The following is a 19,812-nucleotide window of genomic DNA, read 5'->3' on the forward strand; positions in this document are numbered from 1 at the left end:
CCTTCTCAACCTGCAAAAATGATGTTCTCTTCCTTTGAACCTCCATCGTGTAATCGGGGAATATGGAGACCTTGCTGTTGTTATCTATAAAGGGCCACTTTAAGTAAAGGTCTATAGCTAGTTAGGTCAAAAAACTGACATGAACAGATCTTGGTCTCTTCATAATGTGCAACCACTAGTTGATCTCAGTCGAATCATCACAAATTAACCAAAAATAACACACATATGTCTAAGAAAATCTTTTTCATTTTATTATTGAATCTGATTATTGCTTTTGGATTATCATTTTTTCTTTTTTTATATATATATGTATAAAAGTTATTTATATCATGAAATTTTTTTTTCAAAACAAAAAACTCATATAAATTAATTCATGCTGTTCAATATAAAATTTCATCATCATTAAACGATAGACGTGAAGTTGATGGACGCCATGTGGTAGATGTGGACTACGCGCGTTTTGGCATTGCTGCCTTCATCAGGAAACCGTCTATTGCACTAGAATTCAGTATCTGATAAAGACTCAAGGTGTAAGCGTACCACCTATTTTGGTATCTGTAAGATGGGTTCATAGGTAAAGACCCAATGTTTATACTGACAGCGGACGATAGAGGAAATCACCATGTGTTCATAAACTATAAAGGCCAAATAGAATTCCAAAGTAGGTGTCCTTATTAAACATGAGTCATCTGGGAGATGGTCTTTCAATGCCACCATAGATAGTTGATAATTAGTTTTACACGTAGCTGCTGGTAGTCTGTAGCTCGATCACGCAAAACCCGGATATTAGACTCCCAAAGTTGCAGCTATTTTTTTTTTAAAACCAGGAACACGATGTCCTTGGAGATATTAAAGTGGCTTCTCCACGAGGATCCCGCAGGGTAACAGACGTCCGTATTTTATGTTGGGGCTGCCATTATGGCAGCCCCAACATAAAATACGGACGTCTGTTACCGTGCGAGATCCTCGTGTTACAGTGCACTACCACATGTTGCTTCATAGTTACATTAAAAATCACCCACCTCCTGTCCATTAAATATAGGTGGCTTGTGAAAGTTTGTCATTCTAAAAAGTGGACTATGATTCTAAAAGAGTTTAGCAACCACTGCTACAGAGTGTACTGCTGCATGGGCATCATCAGGGATAAAAGCACTGCACTTCTAAGACCTCTTACCCCAGCCCTTTAAATCACATGGATTGCAGCGCCATAGCCACACTCTGCCCAGAGCAATATATTCTATCTTCTGAAAAGCAAAGGTCACAATGCATTTTTTTATTCAATTTAACTACACAGGGTGGTTTAGAATTCATACTCAATCAGATAAGCATACATAATGCGTACAAACGGACCTCAAGGGTGCAAATCTCGTGGCCACGTTGTGGCTACCTTGTACAAAGTCCCATAGCTTTACACAACTCATTTGCCTCCCAAAAACATGTAGGGCCTTATTTAGAGTTTTGCAGACTAGATATTCTGTCGCAACAGAGTGCCCTGTCAGTCTAACTGTTGGTTAGGCCGACCCCAGTCGGGCCGACCGTCAGGTTTGTTTCCATAGAGTATCATTTATTTTATCCCCGTAATCCTTCCTCTGACAGCCTGAAGCAGTAAACCCTTGGAAGGTAGGTCAATCAACCCTTATTGATTTTGACAGCTTGATGTCACTTATTGCTATAGCTGATGTTTCATGCTTTTTGTGAAGGCATTTCACCGTCTACAGTGAGAAAACATTCTATAATATCATTACTGCTGCCTGGGGCCTGATCATGTATTATTTGTGGTGCAGAGACAGAATATCGAGTACAAAATATCGAATTGCACAAATATCGAGTCATTAATATCGTGGGTCAGGAATATCGACAGCAAGAATATTGTGGTAAAAAATATCGACTGTGTTTAATATCGTTTGCAGGAATATAGTTCTTAAAAATATAGTTTTTTATTATTGTTATGTATTTTAGTATATAGTTTATATGTATGTGATGTATATTTTTCTGTACAAGAGTTGTTTGTATTTTTAATATATGTGTTACATTTCTTGTAGTTATTAATTGTTTTTTTTATTAGAATTTTACATGTTAAGTACCAGAGCAGGCTGGGTGTTTATAGGGGAAGTGGGTGAGACGTTATTTAATTATATTAAATTAATTATTTTATTTTTGGGGAATTTTGTGTTTTTAGCTGTGTAGTGGATTGAGGGTTTATAGGGGAATAGGATGGGACGTAAATTAATTATATCATATTTATTAACTGTTTTTATTTTATTTTTGCATTATTTTGTTCCGTAGTGGGTTGTGGGTTTATACAGTAATAGGATGGGTAGTAACTTAATTATATTTAATGTATTCATTAATTTTTATGTATTATAGATGTTATAGTGTTAAATGTGTAAATTAATGTATTATTAATGAATTAATATGTGGCTGTTAATTTTAATTAATGAATTGGTAATTAATTATGGTAATTGTGTAATTAATTTTAGATGTGTGTTGTGGTGTTTATAGGTGTACATGGTGGGAAGACATTTATTTTCAATTTATGAATTAATAATTGGTTGTTAGTTTTAATTTTATTTATTTATTTATTTTTATTTTTAGAGTTTTCTATAGCGCGAACTTGAACCGATTAGGTTATCAGAGCGCTTTACATAGCACCAGTTCCGTTACATGTTATCACAGCAGTTTACATAGAATCAATTACGTTGCACATTTCAGGATCTTGAACAGGTTAGGTTATCAGAGCGCTTTACATAAGACAGCATTCGATGTCCAGTGCCCTCCTCCGCCGTGTAGCGGGGGACCACTTCCAGCCCTCCGAAGTCGTCGAGCTGTCGGGACTAGGCTCCTGGAATTTCAGCTGCCCCTTTACAAGGCGCTTTACATAAAATCAGTTACGTTACACATTTCAGGAACACCTTTCTTTTTGCTCTAGTGGGTAGGGTTATCTCTTCACACGGGGGAAGGGGTACACCTGGCTATATTCCACCAGTTCCACAGGCGATTAGTCGTAAAAGCTATAATTCTAACCCAGGGAGGGGATACACATGGATACAATCTAAAAATCAAATAGTAAACTAGTCATTAGAGTTATCATCTATCTTGACAGGAGGGATGTGACTGAAAACACTCTAGGGGTAATATAGGGGTGGTAGAGAGTACAGAGGACCGCTGCAAACACTACACGAGTACCAGCATAGAGGAGGGGTGGGTGGGATGCAAAGGTCTGGAGGGAAGGAGGGCTAGAGTCCAGCGAGAACTGTCCAAGAAAAAACAGCAGCATTCACAGCATAGAGGAAGGGTGGGTAGGATGCAGGGTATGTAGGGAGGGACTAGTCCAACGAAAAAGTCCTCCAGAGTCCACCAGGGCACTATCCTCTGCGTTCGTGTTCCCGTAGCCTGCGTCTGCCGGTCATAGAAAGTGTGTCCCCGAGGGCGCCATCTTGAAGTCAGGCACCGCCGGCGCCAAACAGCGCGAATTACAAATTAATTTGTAATTCTTTTTGGTAATTGTGTAATTAATTATCTTTGTGTGTGGTAGTTTCTATAGTTGTAAAGGTTGGGAAGTAAATTATTTTAATTAGTTGTAAATTATTTTAATTAATTATTATGGTAATTGTGTAATTAATGTTTGGCTATGAAATAAAATAAATACATTTATGTTTTAAATAATGTTTTTGTTAATATTTGCTACTTTTTAAATAATTATTGTTTATAAATGTATTTATTCACTCATTTTATATATTTGTAGGTTTTTGTTATATGTAATATTATAATATGTGTTCTTTTTATGTTTAATATGTTTACATTTATATTTTAAATATTTATTTTTTATTGTTATGATTTTTAAAATGTAATTTTTTTTGTTTCAACTGTTTAAGTATTAGTAGTCATTTTTACCCCTCCGCTATTCAACACTTTCCCTACTGTTGCACTCACTGGAGTGGGAATAACATTTTTTACTCCTCCGCAATCCAACACTTATCCTACTATTGCACTCACTGGAGTGGGAATAGTAATTTTTGCCCCTCCACTATCCAACACTTTCTCTACTGTTGCACTCTTTGGAGTGGGAATAGTAATTTGTACTCCTTCAATATCCAACATTTTTCCTACAGTTGCGCTCAGTGGAATTGGGAATAGTAATTTTTATTCCTCCACTATCCAACACTTTCTCTACTGTTAAACTCTTTGGATTGGGGAAAAGTAATTTTTACCCCTCTGCTATCCAACATTTTCCCTACTGGTGCACTCACTGGAGTTGAAATAGTAAATTTAATTCCTCTGCTATCCAACACCTACCCTATTTTTGCACTTACTGAGTGGGAATAGTAATTTTTACCGCTCTGTTATCCAACACTTTCCCTACTGTTGCACTCTATGCAGTGGCAATAGTAATTTCTACCCCTCTGCTATCCAACACTTTCCCTACTGTTGCACTCACTGGAGTGGGAATAGTAATTCCCCCCCCCCCCACCGCTATTCAACACTTTCCTTACTGTTGCTATCACTGGAGTTGGAATAGTAAATTTAATTATTCCGCTATCCAACACTTTCCCTACTGTTGCACTTATTGTATTGGGAAATGTTAGTTTCATTTTTTTTAAATTTATAATTTAATGTTTTAATTTATTATAGAGTGTTTTTTTACTTTAAATTATTGATATATATTTTTTTTTATATCATTTTAAAGTTTAAACATTAAATAAAAATAATAGTTAATAAATTATTTTTAAGTAAATATATGTATAAATGTATTATGCGTGTGTGTTTATACTTTTTTAATCAGCCGCGGTCGGTAGGGGAGTACCTGCCGGGGTGGTGACGTGGGGAGAGGGAGGGGCAGGGTGGGGGTTAGTAATGTATGGACAATGGAGGTTTGCAGGTAAGTAAACATTTAAATAAATCAAACGAATTTCGTTGCGCGCACTGCATTGCATTTGGGGATGCAGTGCGCGCAACAAAATGCATTGTTATATGAACCTGTAGGATTTGTCTATCAATGGTATTTATAGCAGTGCAAAATAAATCGTAAGATTTTATAAGAAATTTCTTCTGTAAAATTAACCATTTGATACTATTCCTTCCCAAAACATTTTTACGGTAGGAAAACCCTTCCACGAGTCCCTGTGATCACTTCTTATGTCCCATTTAAAGCAGATATTTACGCTCCGCCTCTTTAAAAGTGCAACATCTGTCACATTTTGCAGGCAGGTCTGGTGCAACCACCGAAAGCAGTAGACAGTTCCCAAGGCGGCACTGGGCAGCTCCAGCAGAGAAATTGGGTGGTTTAGCAGTGAAAGTGGGTGACACTCTCCTAAAAAAGGGCCATGGCACTTAATTTTATTTAGTTACATATTTTTATTTTACAAATTGAGTGTTCCCCCTATCTCTCTTCCTTGTTACATTCAAGCTCACTATGTAGGCAAGAACGTTAGGCATTTCCCTGTGAAACCCCTCAGAGCCAGGAGCAACCTCCCACTCCAGATCCCTCACTACCCTCATCTCCTTCAGAATAACCCTCAAAAGCTTTTGCCTCAACAGTTCACGGACACAAGTAACTGCCACCAAGGTGATTGTGAAGACTGAGAGATTACTTCGCCTGAAAGTTATGAAACACTGTCAACCCATGCTTAAAAGCCAAATCTAGCTACTCACAGTTCAGAAAACTCTTTAAACTGAAACTCTTCAAACGTACCTGGACATGAGCTATAGCGATAGTTAAGAGATTGGGATCTAAGAAGGTCAGAAAAGGTTTTTCGTGAAAGGTTAGGCAGATGCCGAAAGCTGGGTCTTTACACTTGTCATGCTTTGCAGTAACCAAAAGGAGATATGGAGCACTCTATAAGATTCTTTAATTATTTAAATAATAAATAAATCGATGGCAAGCAATCATGACATAGAAATCGGTCTTGAAGTAACAACCAGGTATTAAGGCAACTGATAGTACTGGAGTAGCAAGAAAGCAAGCAAGCACGAATTAACAACTTTTCATGATGTAACACACAATTATGAGGGAACACCACTACACAATATAGCAAAGAAGCAGGATCAAACAGAGAAACATGATGTAGCAAGTGAAGTTGAAGGCACAACAGGGAAAGCACCTTCAGATGATATACAAATAGTGTGCGTACTCAATGCAATAAAACGCGTCAAAAACAATCACTAAAATTCAGCGACATAAGATTTTTTTTCACAGTATTTTTTTTAACTTTTTATTAAAAGAATACTCACACAACGTGGAAAAGACCTGTTCAGCGGGCTAGGATTTTATTTTGAGTCAAATCGCGAAGTGTTGACAGATTTCACTGCTGTTCCAGGTTTTAATATCAACCATAGTTTTGTAAGTTGGCCAAATCCCCACAAAAGTAAGATTCTCTGTTGCTGTCTTAGCTTATCATAAAACTGCCCTCACTATATGCTCGTCTGTTTTAGGTATAATGGTTATCCTCTGGCGATTGATTTATTTTGTGTTATCACAGTCTTGGCTTTATTTTCTCAATAAAATATTACTTTTCTGTGCTTACAAGCTAGAGCAATTTCAGGTCGACTTATTGGAATTGACGCATTCTTGTGGCATGGTGTGGATCTTGGAAAGTCGTGATTCGTGTTTCTTTTTTATCATCTTAAAATCAACGTTCTTAGGCCAATCTTTGTAATTCTTTGTCTACACAGAATTTGATGGTTGTAACATATTCAGCTGACTGTGGGTGCAGTTTTTGCAGGTGTCAAACTAGTCAGCGTTTGTGGAAATGAAAATCTAAAGAGAATATGAAATGTATAACATATAGAGATAAAGACTCTCATCCAGTAGGGCATATTTTCATTCCCACGCAAATACCCCCTGGTCTCCGGATTTGCACTTCCTTTCGCACTGCTGTTGCCTCCTGTGTCTGTGTCCGGTCTTTTTGAAACTTTTTTTTTTTTTACAATTACCACCCCCACCAATGGATGTATGGCATTACGACGCGTACTTTTACAACGCGTGCCGTTACAACGCGTTTTTTTCAACGCAAGTCGTTACCACGACTTGCATTGGAGGGGGTGTGGACTTAGGAATTTTTTAATTTACTATTCCAACACCAGCCTACGTACAGTAGGGAAGGTGTTGGATAGTAAATTAAAAAATTCCTTGTCCTGCAGAGCCCTCCAGCGCAAGTCGTGGTAACGACTTGCGTTGAAAAGACCGCGTTGTAACGGCACGGCGGTGTAACAGCCGCGTCGTAAAGGCTGTTCACCCCCAATGCATGCACGATCCTTCCTGTGGTCAGATATTGCGTAGTACTGTTCATGCCCACTGAGAAGGTCCTCCCCATCTTTCATGAAATCAGATCTAGAAGTAGTCATCCTCTGAGTAAGGCTTGCACTTAGGCTGTATGTATTACCTGTAAGGATTTTAGTATTGCTTTTATAATCGCATATCTCTTAATTTTGACTGTCTCCCTATAGGACTTGTACTTTTATACAGAGTGCCATTTTGGAAGCACGTCTCTGAACCTTGGTGATTCAGTCTTTATGCGGATGGATTTGTGGCCACCAGCATAAGACACAATGCTTCAGAGGAGGTCACACAAATGGTTTACGCGGTAATATAGAACAGCTCCTTATTTTTGCGGGTTTTAGCTCCAGCTCAGTGTCCCAATATTCATCATTCTTTCCTCATAGACTTGTGACATGCTCAGTTGCGTAGGAGACATCCAATACAGGAAGCTGAAAAGGTTTCTCCCACTTGGTGACCAACAGTATAAAATGTGACTTCAATCCGGTGCTGTTTCTCAGGAGCTCTCAGGAGCATGGATCTGTGCAAAGGTGTGTATAGGCAGGTGCCTAGGCCAGCCCCTGGGCTTACCTGGAACCAGTCCTCCGACTGGTCAAGGCCTTTGCATACCCGGCTCTAGTGTCTCGAGGCACCTGCTTCACTTCTTTCCCTCTCACTCTATCTCTCACCTTGTTCTCTCACTCGCTCGCTCTCTCGGACCTTTTTTCCACTTCTCTCACATTTGTGCCTTTTCTCTGGCTCTGGGCTTTTTCTCTCACTCTTTCCGTTAATTTTGTGGCACCTCTCTCACTCCTTGTGACTTTTTTCTCGCTCGTTTGCCTTTTCTCTGACTTGTTCTGCCGTTCCTCTCACTTTTTCTGCCTTTTTTCTCACTTGTTCTGCAACTTTTTGTGTCTTTTCTCTTGCTCCTCCTGTGACTTTTGTGCCACTTCTCTTGCTCTTTGTGCCTTTCCTCTCGCTCATCTTGCCTTTTCTCTCACGCTTTCTCCTACTTATTTGTGCCTTTTCTCTTGATCTCTTTGCCTTTTCCCTCTCTCTCTGCCATTTCTCGTGCTCCTTTTCTGACCTTTGCCATCTCTCTCCCTTTCTGTGACCTTTGTGCTGTGCCTCTTCATCTTCCTTACGAGCCCCCTTCCAGTGCCCCTTGCCCACCCTCTCTGTGTCCCGCCATCCTCCTCCTATTTCTTACCTGTTCCTTGTGCCTTCCCTGCAGTGGAGCTCCTCCTCAGCTCTAACCCACCACCCCTGCACTACTCCTAGAACTTACTTAATGGCAGCTGCAGCACAGAACAACCACTAGTCAGGTGCAAAGTCTACTACCTCCCCTAAACTACCAGTCTTCTGACTGCTCAAGGCTGTTACGGACCCAGCTCCAGCGCATCAAGGCTCCCGCTTCGCCTCTCTTCCTTTCACTCTCTCTTACCTTATTCCCTCTATCTTTCGCTGTAACTTATGTGCCACTTCTCTCACTCTGTGCATTTTGTCTTACTCTTTCAGTGACCTTTTGTAAATTTTCTTTTTGTCTTTTTCTTTCACTCTTTCAGCAACTTTTGTGTCCCTCTCATTTTGTGAATTTTCTCTCACTTTTTCTGTGACTTTTCTGATACTTCTTTCGCTATTGCTGCCTTTTATCTTACTCTTCTTGCCTTTTCTCTCACCAATTCAGCTACTTTTGGTGCCTTTTCTCTTGCTCTTCTTGCAATTTCTGTCGCTCTTTCGGCTACTGTCCATTTGCAGTGGTCTGCACCTGGACCATGCCCAGCGCCAGAAACCCTGGCCCTCCTCCGACTCACCCCTACCCTGCTGCTCTCCTCCTTGCCTTGAACCCTGAATGTCACACCACCATCTGCTGGTGCACCACACCATACAACATGGAAGGAGCTTGGACTTGCTCCCTCTTCTGCTTCATCTGCACAACTGATCCCACAACTCCTAGAAAGAACATACCCACAACACCCAACCTCACACACTCTCAAACACCTACCAACAAACACATTGTCACCCCTCACACATCAATATCATGCATGCTCCTTAACACCTGCTCACTCAGTAAGCATGCCACTGAGATCTGTAACCTGCTAGACAACAGCACCCAGGACCTCATCTTCCTCGCAGAAACATGGCTGACAACAGCTTCTACGCCAGACATCGCTGCCACCATCCCTGCTGGATACAAAATCACAAGGCAAGACCACTTGAAAAACAGGTCAACAGGAGGAATCACCATTGTCTACAAAAACACATTAAACTGCACCTCCTCACAATGAAGTTAGAACAAACTGCATGGAACACCTCAACTTTAATTTAAAAACCACTGCAAACTTTACCTTGGGTGGAACCCTAGTCTGCCACCTCCCAGGCCTCCATGCCAATTTTGCTAGGAACATTACGGACTTCATCGCACCCTCCCCCACCCCCCCCTCTTCCCCCTCTGCCCACCAGTCCTCAACTCTAGTGCATTCATCCTACTAGTAGACCTTAATTTCAATCTAGAACACCGAACCAACACCAAGTCAGCCATCCTTCTTGACAGCCTCAGAAAACCTGGGACTAATCCAATGCATCACGGAGCCCACCCACGCTGCCAGACACATCCTAGATCCTGTGTTCACAACCTTCAACAATATCATGATATGCACACCAATATCAGTCACCTGGACAGACCACGTCATAGTCAGTTTCACAATCAACATCGATCTACACAGATGAACACCCACAGTGGGCCTAGCATGCTGACACTTGAAGAACCTAACAAAGGTGGACTCCACGAGAACAAACTGAACGCCAAAGGTCTCCTGGCATGGGACATCGAAAACTTCAACAAGTGGATCACGAACTGCGCACCCTGGCCCCAAGAAACACCGCCACACAGCAAAACTAGAACACCAGCCAGATGGTATGCAGAAGACATCATAAAGACCAAGCTACACTGTAAACAACTGGAACCAAAATATAGAATCTGCAAAGGAGAGGTGGAAAAAGATGCTTTAAAAGCTTCCCCAAGAAGGTATCACCAGCTGATCCGAGAAATTAAGAGGACGGCCTTAGTCAAACCAATAAACGCCAGCTTGAAGAGCAGCAAAGTAATCTTAACAATCGTCAGAGACTTCACTACACTTACACATATCTGTGTAACAAACTCTTAAACTTCTTTTCCAGCAAGATCACAATCATATACAGCAACACTGACCCACAACCAGACCTCCCTGACCCTCTTCAGATGTCTCCCAGTGGCAAACAAAGACCACCCAATCACGGCATGGGACACCATTAGCACAGAGGAAACTACAACAATTATGAAGACCATACACTCTGGGGCCCCGGGGATCATTGCCCCATCACACCTTTGACAAAGGTGGTATCCTTATCAGCTAGGTACTCAACCCAATCCTCAACACCACTCTCTCTACAGCCACCTTTCTGGAACCATGGTAACATGCACCTATCAACGCTCTCCTAAAGAAACCCTCAGCCGTCCCGACCAAGTTCGCCAACTGCCAACCAATACCCCTCCGTCCCTACCCAGCCTAGGTCTTGGAAAAGGCATCAACAAGTGCCTTTCGGACCACCTCGCCAAACACCAGACTCTCAATGCCACACAATCAGGATTTAGACCCAACCACAGCATGAAAACTGCTCTCATAGCAGCAACAGATGACATCTGGATGATCCTATAATGTCATCTCTCAACCCATTCTCATTCAATGACTCCAGGAAGCAGGCATCCAGGGACATGCCCTAATTTGGATCAGCTTCTTCCTCACCGGAAGAACCCAAACCATCAAAATGCCTCCCTTCTCTTCTGAAGCATGAGAACTAATCTGCTGAGCCCCACAGGGCCAGGGGTGTAGCTTGGTCAGTAAGATTAAGGGGGGTGAGAGTTATATTTCCCGACATTCACACTGGCATATAATAATAAAATACATTAATTGACAAGCAGGGTGCATGAGAGTGGCTTAACCCCTTCCATGCTCATGACGAGCTCAGCTCGTCATGGCATATACCTCTCAGGTGCTCATGACGAGCTGAGTTCGTCATGACCACACCTGTTTTCGTTGCTGTCCAGCACAGGAGGGGAAACTAGCAAGCAGCGATGTGGATAAGGGACAGTGGAAAGGGAGATGAGAGGAGTGTGGATTGGTAAGATAACTAAGTGAGAGAAAACAATATTTTGTCAAAGAACTAACATTTTTTAGGACTTTCAAAACAGAGAGAGGGAGTGTGTGTGTGTTTAAGTCTGTGTGTATGTAAAAATTACTGGTGAAATCTGACAGACACCTTACCTTACCCAACTGAAAGCCTTTGCACCCAACTATTTATCAGAATATATATTAATTTGGGGGGGGGGCGTAGCACCCCTAATACCTCCCTGAAGCTCCCCTCTGCGCAGGGCTCCTGTTTCAGCCCTACGCTCTTCAACTTCAAGCCAACAACATACAGGTTCAGAACATAAATGTCCTCACATATGCTGACGACACCCAATTGGTACTGTCCCTCTTGATTGGACAAAACATCCAGCACCATGAACAATTTTGCTACAAGCATGGTTGAAGTGGCCACCTTGTCGAAAACCAACTTCCTCAAACTTCTTCAAAACTTTATTCGGGCAAGACCGAAGGTAACCCTAGCCGCGTTCACAAGCAAAAAAAACTCGGCATCATCATAGACAAAAAAACTGGACATGACTCCCACGTAAACGCAGTGTTCTCATCCTGCTTCAACACCCTGAAGATGCTCAGCAAAATCTTCAAGTAGCAACTGAACAACACCAGGAAAACGATCACCCAAGCCCTCATTACCAGCAGACTAGACTATGAAACACCCTGTCTGTAGGGATAACCAACTAGCTCACAAGAAGACTGCAGACCGTCCAAAATGTAGCAGCCAGACTAGTCTTCAACCTTCCACCCCAAGTCCACATCACAGGACACTGACTACTGGCTCCTGATACACATGCACACATACTTCAAACTCCTCACCCACAACTACAAAACACTCTACAACAGAGGCCCTGTTTACCTGAATAGCCGCATTCATTTTCACCAATCTTCCAGACACATCTGCTCTGCCGGTCTCTCACTAGCACAAACCCCACGCTCTGCCAGTCTCTAACTAGCACAAACCCAACGCTTACACAAATGCAGAGCAAGGGGCTGCGCTTATGGTGCCTGGCTCCTAAATTCTGGAGTGACCCCCCAACACATCAGAGCCTCTTCCTCTCTTCTTGACTTTTGCTAGAAGCTGAAGACCTGACTTTTTTAAATAAGCCCTCTAAGGCTGGCCTCACACACCGGTACTGAGCCCCTGAATACCTTTACGGTTGATTAGCACAGTATAAAAACACCAATAACTTAATATAACTTCACAAATGCATGTGTCTCACAACATTGCGTAATTGTTTTTTTAAACTGTGCAATTTGAAAAAAGTATGAAACTTGTGAAGTTTAAAAGGATACAAAAAGCTTTGCTGACTCAGTGTGGTAGAAGGAAAACATTCTCAGGGCCACTCGTGCTCTGGGTAAACCATCACCACTACTCTGTAATGATGCACTGCTGTTATCTGCTGCCAGAACTCCTACCTTCTAACGCATGACCTAAAGCACCATGGAAATGCCAGTGCCAAGTACAGCCGTTTACCTTCTGACACACAGGACTAAGAGCCGGTAATAAACAGATCACTGTCACTTGGCAACCAGAATGTCCACTCAGCACACATTTAAAGCAGGATATTAAATGATTCTTTTACATCATATGTCCCCCCTTCCTGGGTTGGATATCTGGTGCCAGGAAGTTGTCTGGTGAACTTTTTCAAACGTCATGTGGGGAAACATTTGAATTATCCCTTAAATATTTGTGACGATAGTTGTATTTAAAAAAAAAAAAAAAAAATTGTACTAGCAGCTGTGGGAGTACTCCAAAGATCTTTGCTCAGCACCCCCCTCTTCAACACTTATATAACACCTTTGGGCAGCATCACCAAAATCCATGTACTCAACATCATATCCTATGCCAACGACACACAAGTCATCCTCTCTCTCTCCGAAGACACCAGCAGCACCAAGACCAACTTCCACAACTGCATCACAAACATTGCCAACTGAATGATGAACACCTGCCTGAAGCTCAACACAGACAAGAGAGAGGTACTGATTTCCTGAAGCAAAAGTTCCCCATGGGAAGGATCCTGGTGGCTCTAAGGGGGTGAGAGTTTCAGCACTCAGTCCATCATCTTGAAGTGTTGCTATGTTCACCCTAAGTGACCAGGGTATGTCCAGACGTGGGTCCCTTGCTCACTGTGCCAATGGATTCACGCTAGCCTGACTGGGGAGCAGTTATTCCTCGAAACCGGTTCTTGGATGCTTGTTTCCAGTCCAGTGAGGGCCTGGCTTGGCAGTTCATGCTGGACTGTTCCTGTGGGGATCAGGGTCAATCAAGACTGATGTGCAGATGGCTGGGTCCAAAATGGGTGGCATGGTGAGCAAAAGAACGATGGATTAAATCCAGATCCGGACTGTGGGTGAGTGTTTGAAACATTTCGGCACTCCGTCCATCATCTTGTTGTGTTGCTATGTTATCTCTAAGTGGCCAGGATATGCCCAGACACGGGCCCTTTGCTCACTGTGCCACTGGATTCAAGCTAGCTTGGCTGATGAAGGGAAAACCCTGAAACTGGTCCTAGGATGCTTGTTTCCAGTTCAGGAAGGACCTGACTTGGCAGTTTGGGCTGGACTATTCCTTTCGAAACAGGGTCTAGACTGATGTGCATTTGGCTGGGTGCAAACTGGGGTGGCATGATGAGCACAATAATGTAGGAATAAACCCTTATCTGTGACTGGGGGTGAGTGTTTGTCCGTGTCCGTCCATCATCTTGTTGTGTTGGCTAAGTACAAGATCCTGACCCATGAATACAAGGCCCTACACAACTGCAGACCAGTCTACTTAAACCAACGCCTGATCTTCCATCAGCCCACAAAGACACATCTGCTCCATGTCCCTTCCTGTAACACACACCCTCTGCATACGACGTAGCAGATGCGTATGTCGCTCCTTCTCCTACCTTGCAGCGAGGACATGGAACAAGCTAGCCTTTGTTCTGCGGACCACCCCATCTTTTCCAGATTTCTGAAAGTCCCTAAAGACCTGGTTATTCAGCTAATCAACTGGACCTTGTCAGCTCCTGGATACCTTCACGGGTAACAAGAAGCGCTCTTCAAATCTACTGATTGATTAATTGAGCTAAGTGCCAGATGTATGACCATGTCATTTAGCGACTCGCAAATTTGCGAGTTGCTAAACGACATGTACAACAGTGTCTGAGACACTGTTAGCGATTCCCAATGGGATCCCAAATTGCATGCCTCATCAATATTCATGAGCCACTCGCAATTTGCGACCCCATTGGGAATGGCTGGCCCTCACAGGAATGGCAGCCTGCTGGGCTCAGCAGACCTCCATGTCTGGGACTGCATTTAAATAAAGTAGTTTTTTTTAAAATGCAGCCCGTTTGCTTTAAAGGAGAACGGGATGCATTTAAAAAAAAGAAATTAAGCTTTTCATTTAATTTTTTAAAGGGCAGGTAGTGGTCCCTGGGACCACTGCCTGCCCCTAAAAAATATTTTCCCCTGCATTTACAAAGGGGAAGGCTACCCTTGGGGACCCCTTACCTTTTGCGAATGCTTTACCACCGTCTTAAAGAGGGTGGTAAACTGCAAATGTTTTGGGACCGCAATTGCGGTTGCAAAACATTCTTACTTGGCTTTTAGGGTCACTATTAGGAAGGGAAGGCCCCTTCCTAATAGCGAGTCACAAAACACTATTTTGTGAGTCGCAAATTATTTGCAAGTCGCAAAATAGTGTTAGTACATGGCCCACAGGATTTTTGCATGCGCACATGGGTCGCAAAACCGTTTGCGCATGCAAAAGTAGGTTGTACATGTAGCCTCTAATATTTTATGAAATCCAAATTCTCACACCTTTTCACATCTGGAATATTAATGGAATTCAAAAGCAGAGGTGAATGTGATAACAGTGTATAATCTTAAATTTAAAAACAGAGAGAAAAAATCCAAAATCTGTATTATAGAAGCTGTACAACTCTTAAGTTTCAGCCATGCTTGTTTAGGATTCTCATGGCATCAGTACAACTAAATGTAGTGTTAAAAAGCATAGACAGGGAGTGCGCTTTGGCTTTGATGTTTGCTTGCCATTGCTTGGATGGGATGTCCTTCAGGTCATTACACATCATGCACAAGGCTGCACATCAAGTACATATTTTGATAAAGTACATGTGTTCGTGATGTAATTGCTTTGCTGTCATAACAACATTTACATTTGTTTATTCATTACTTTACTGCTTGCTGTTTGGATGTGTAGGGATTCATGGTTTGCGCTTACCTCGGGTTGTCTGGAAAGCACAGACATATTTCCCATAACTTGGGTGCACAAGTTCTTTACTTCGAAGGAGACCGTAGGTGTGTGCTGAGCAGCATAGGTGCCACTTTGGCAAAGGCTTCAAAGTTGCAACCCCTACGCTATGTGAAGCATACAACAGAACTCAAGTGAACCAGAATTCCAAAGATGATGTGGGACTCGCTCAAGACTTGCAGAAGCCATCTTGATCGTCTGTGTATAAAGTTCCTTGTGTTGAAAGATGCTCATAGTTAGACAATTGATCTTTGTGTTACTGCAGCAAGAACTCTTGCTGCCTGTTGTCAGATTTCTTAATGTCTTCTCATCAGGGTGACTCCGGATTTTGTACATAGACCGGTATACCAGCTATCACTGTAGACATGTACTCTGAACTAGTATCTTCTGTTTTTTTGCTAAGAACTCTATACTGGAGTCATCTGGGTTTGCTCTATGAACTCTATGCTGGAGTTGTTTGGTTTTGTGCAATGAACTCTATTCTGGAGTCATCTGCTTTTGTGTTATGAACTTCATGCTGGAATCATCTTATTGAGTTCTACAACCCTGGTATTGACAGCATGCTTAGGCCTATGGTCTCTATTATACAGACGTTGTTACTCAAATGGAGAAGACATGCACCAATCAAAATCTAGTATCTTCATTCATTTCATGAAAGGTGATATCCTTGTTATCCAGGGAGTGAGACTTACATGGTTCTACAAGCTATCCTGCCCAATAATGATTTTCAATGAACAGAAATGTTTTCAACCGAGACATCACAGATGATGAACTCCTCTTGGTACCTTCTTAAATTAGTGGCCAACAAAAGATATCATGACTCTACAAAGGGATCCAGTATGGCCGTCACCATGGGGTTTTCACGCAGATTGAATGTACTGCAGCTCTTGGCACTATGCTGACATGTGCAGTAAAGAGTTCAATATACGTCAAAGCTGCATAAGGGAAGAACATGAGGAAGGTATATTGAGTCATGATTATAGTGTTCTAAAAATAGCTAAATCAAACAGTATTTAATATATTGTCTTTGAACTTCCATAATAAAGACGATGCCAACTGCTCAGGATGCTAATTTAGCTAACCACCCTTTCCCAAGGGTATTAACTGCTGTTAATTGGCTTCCCTACATCCATAGGTCTGAGGCGCAGGTGCATAATGCTGATAAGTTGAATTAACATTATTTAATGGTAGACAGCATGTAGGTAATATTGCTATTAGCACTCATTTCCCTAATCACTCCTAACACCGGTAGACAGACAGACAAAGGTGCCTGCTATACACTTTCGCTGAGCTTAGAATGCACGCAAAAGGAAGCTAGAACCAGCATTCTAAGTGTTCTAATTGGCCTAGTGAAATTCAATGTTCCATACAGGGTGCTGATAGGTGGCCTTTAATGGATGATCTATAATGGAAACAAGGATGAATATATAATGTTTACACTTTGTGTCTATTGTGAAATATGTATAAATAAATACAAAATAAGCATATTGTACTGCCAGCCTTAAAGTTATTATGGCATAATATGTTCTGCGCATGCACTTTATAAAGTACAGAGCAATATAATGGTAACCTTCATGTGCCCGTTAAAGTAGATACATTAATTACCCTTACTCTCTTTTTGTCTTCTCTTTCATCTTTAGGTCTCGTCTGCATAGGCATGTGTTAGCGCATGTGGAACCAACCCATTACTTAGCATTCATTTCCAGCGTTGTTACTCTTCTTTACTGCCTTCTAATTGGGTAGTGTTTGCCATGCAACTCTTCCTTTTCTTTCTGTGGTGCATGGACCAAGCATAGATTAAACAAATGTAATTAATGTCCCTCGGATGGCTATTCGTCGCTTTCGATGTGATTCAGATACTATTCTTTTTTTTAAAAGATGACGCAGTCAACGCTGGCCGCATCACAGTGGTATTTTTATTACCCTTCCCCAACCTGGCCCCATCCCAGCCACGGCGGCTCGTGCAGGGCGTTACACCCGGCGGTGACATCAGACAGAGAAGGGGCAGGGTGGGGGGTTGTAAAATGTGGGATATAGACGATGTCAGGTAAGTACCGGAAAAAAAAACGAATTTCGTTGCACGCGCTGCATCACATTTGGCGATGCAGCGCGGGTAACGAAATTAGTTTTTTTTGTTTTTATCGGTACTTACCTGACATCGTCTACATCCCGCATTTTACAACCCCCCCACCCTGCCCCTCCTCTGCCTGATGTCACCGCCCGGTGTAACGCCCTGTACAAGCCGTGGCTGCCCCATTGTGGTTCTTTTCCCTCTGACCCTGTTTCTTCTTCCCCCTGACACCCTCCTCTCCCTCCCTCCCATCCATGTTTCTTTACCCACTCCCAGAAGTAAAAAAAAAAAGTCTATGAAACAGCCAGCACTGGCCACTTCATAGCGTTTTATTTTACCTGTCTCCTTAACCACACCCACCTGCCCCTCCCCCGGTAATCCCTCACACGATTGCAATAGCCAGTAGGTCGCCCATTGAAAAGGCCCATTGGCTTTGCCAATGCTTGTTTTTACTTCCTCTTAACATATACAAGCTCCAGAAAGGCTTAAGTTTGCACAATATTATCAACTGGGTGTACACAAATTTCACGAAGTTAAGAAGAATTTGGAAACTCTAAAAAGCTTATACCCTTTATAACTCTGCGCTGCCTATTAATAATAATCTCCTAAAACGTAAATAAATGGGACCTTTAAACCCGGTTTGCTTAGTATGTCCTGTAGTATTATTTCTCGTAGTAGGCACTGGTGTAGGCTATGACTTGTATTTTCAGCACGAGATGAGCTGGGTTTCCTCTGACCCTTTGAGGCCCCAGATTTAGACATGTTCGTGGTAAATGCTGGCATGAGCAGTTTGCCAATTCAACGTGAGGTACCGGGCAGGGTCATTTTTAGAATGAAAAACACGTGCACAAGCATTTTCAACTTGTATCTAGAAATATATCACCTCACGTGGAAATCAAAAATTGAGTTGCCCCTCCATTTCAACCACACTTGTCCCCTGAGCGACAGTTGCATGGCTTGTATGTGTGGCTTACCTTTGACATACTGCAGTTTGCTTTGGACTTTGATTTAAGGAGCTCTTCAGTCCAATATGTATGTCAAAGCACTTGCTGCAAGGGGCTCGGTAATCTCATTTTAGCAAACATTCAAAAGTGCTCTCTGCATTTGCACTTTCAAGATAAATTGTTTTGGACCAAGTGTAAATTACTGGATCTTGCATTCACATAGCTATATTTTTTTAGTATCTAGTAAATAAAATTAATTGCATGCAATGGCAAATAGCAGCTGGACATAAATCAGTATGAACAAGGGTTTATAATCCATGCCATTCTGGGTGAGACATCTCTCTGGACGTTTGGGACATTTAGGTAGCATTGACATTCTAAATAATGTTGTTGGGGTTGGGTGTGACCAGGCCAGGTCGATGACGGTTTTCGGTGGATAACTTTCTTGGCCTAGAGCTTGCAGAGAGCCAATGTTCAGCCTGCTCTTACCAGTATTAGGTGATATTGGAGGGCTTGGAGAAAATAAACAGTCATATCATTTCATTTTACAATGCACTTTCTCCTGAAATTGGTCAAAAGACGATGCGCTCAACTTCTACCAAAGAAAATATACACTATGACTATAAAACAGAAAATAATATATCAGAGGGCGCAACCTGTAATAGATTAATGTTCCATGTAATTTAAACCCACAGAACAGCTATGATATTTCAAATCATCAATGGAGATTTGAAGCATGTCGAGATCTGTATGACGAAAGCTCAGGCTAACCCAGCATTAGTTTAGTCTTGGCTAAATTAGATTGAGGTCCCCAATCCAAATTGAAAGAGTTGACTTGAACAGGCAGGCTCGGCATCGAGCCTGTTGCCATTATGAAGGTCGCGCCGGCCCCCGGTAGTAGGGGGGGAGGGGCTGCCACCCACAATAGTGACGCGGCACCCGACCTCCTAAGGGTTCACCCAATCGGAGTGCGTTGCGCCCTGGCCCGGAAGCACCTCCTAGTGCTTCCGGGTCAGGTGGTGGCGTCGCAACACAGGGGCAGACCGGTATAAAATGGTTCCTGCCCCATTTACTACTTTAAAAGGGGAGCGGAGCAA

At 42.3% G+C, this 19,812-nt stretch overlaps 2 protein-coding genes across 4 annotated transcripts in view; both read left to right on the plus strand.

Annotated features, from left to right (window-relative positions):
* Positions 1-17,674, plus strand: part of LOC144807804 (uncharacterized) — a 242,504-nt gene extending 224,830 nt beyond the window's left edge. Inside the window, exon 4 of the mRNA XM_078673457.1 lies at positions 17,341-17,674. Coding sequence (XP_078529583.1) covers positions 17,341-17,443 — 103 coding nt within the window. The 3' untranslated portion in view covers positions 17,444-17,674. The remainder of the gene's footprint in view (positions 1-17,340) is intronic.
* GLIS1 (GLIS family zinc finger 1) overlaps positions 1-19,812 on the plus strand; it is a 1,570,389-nt gene that overhangs the window by 1,040,084 nt on the left and 510,493 nt on the right. The window lies entirely within an intron of this gene.

The sequence above is a fragment of the Lissotriton helveticus genome, chromosome 1_2, assembly GCF_964261635.1.
Source record: "Lissotriton helveticus chromosome 1_2, aLisHel1.1, whole genome shotgun sequence".
NCBI classification, from domain to species: Eukaryota; Metazoa; Chordata; class Amphibia; order Caudata; family Salamandridae; genus Lissotriton; species Lissotriton helveticus.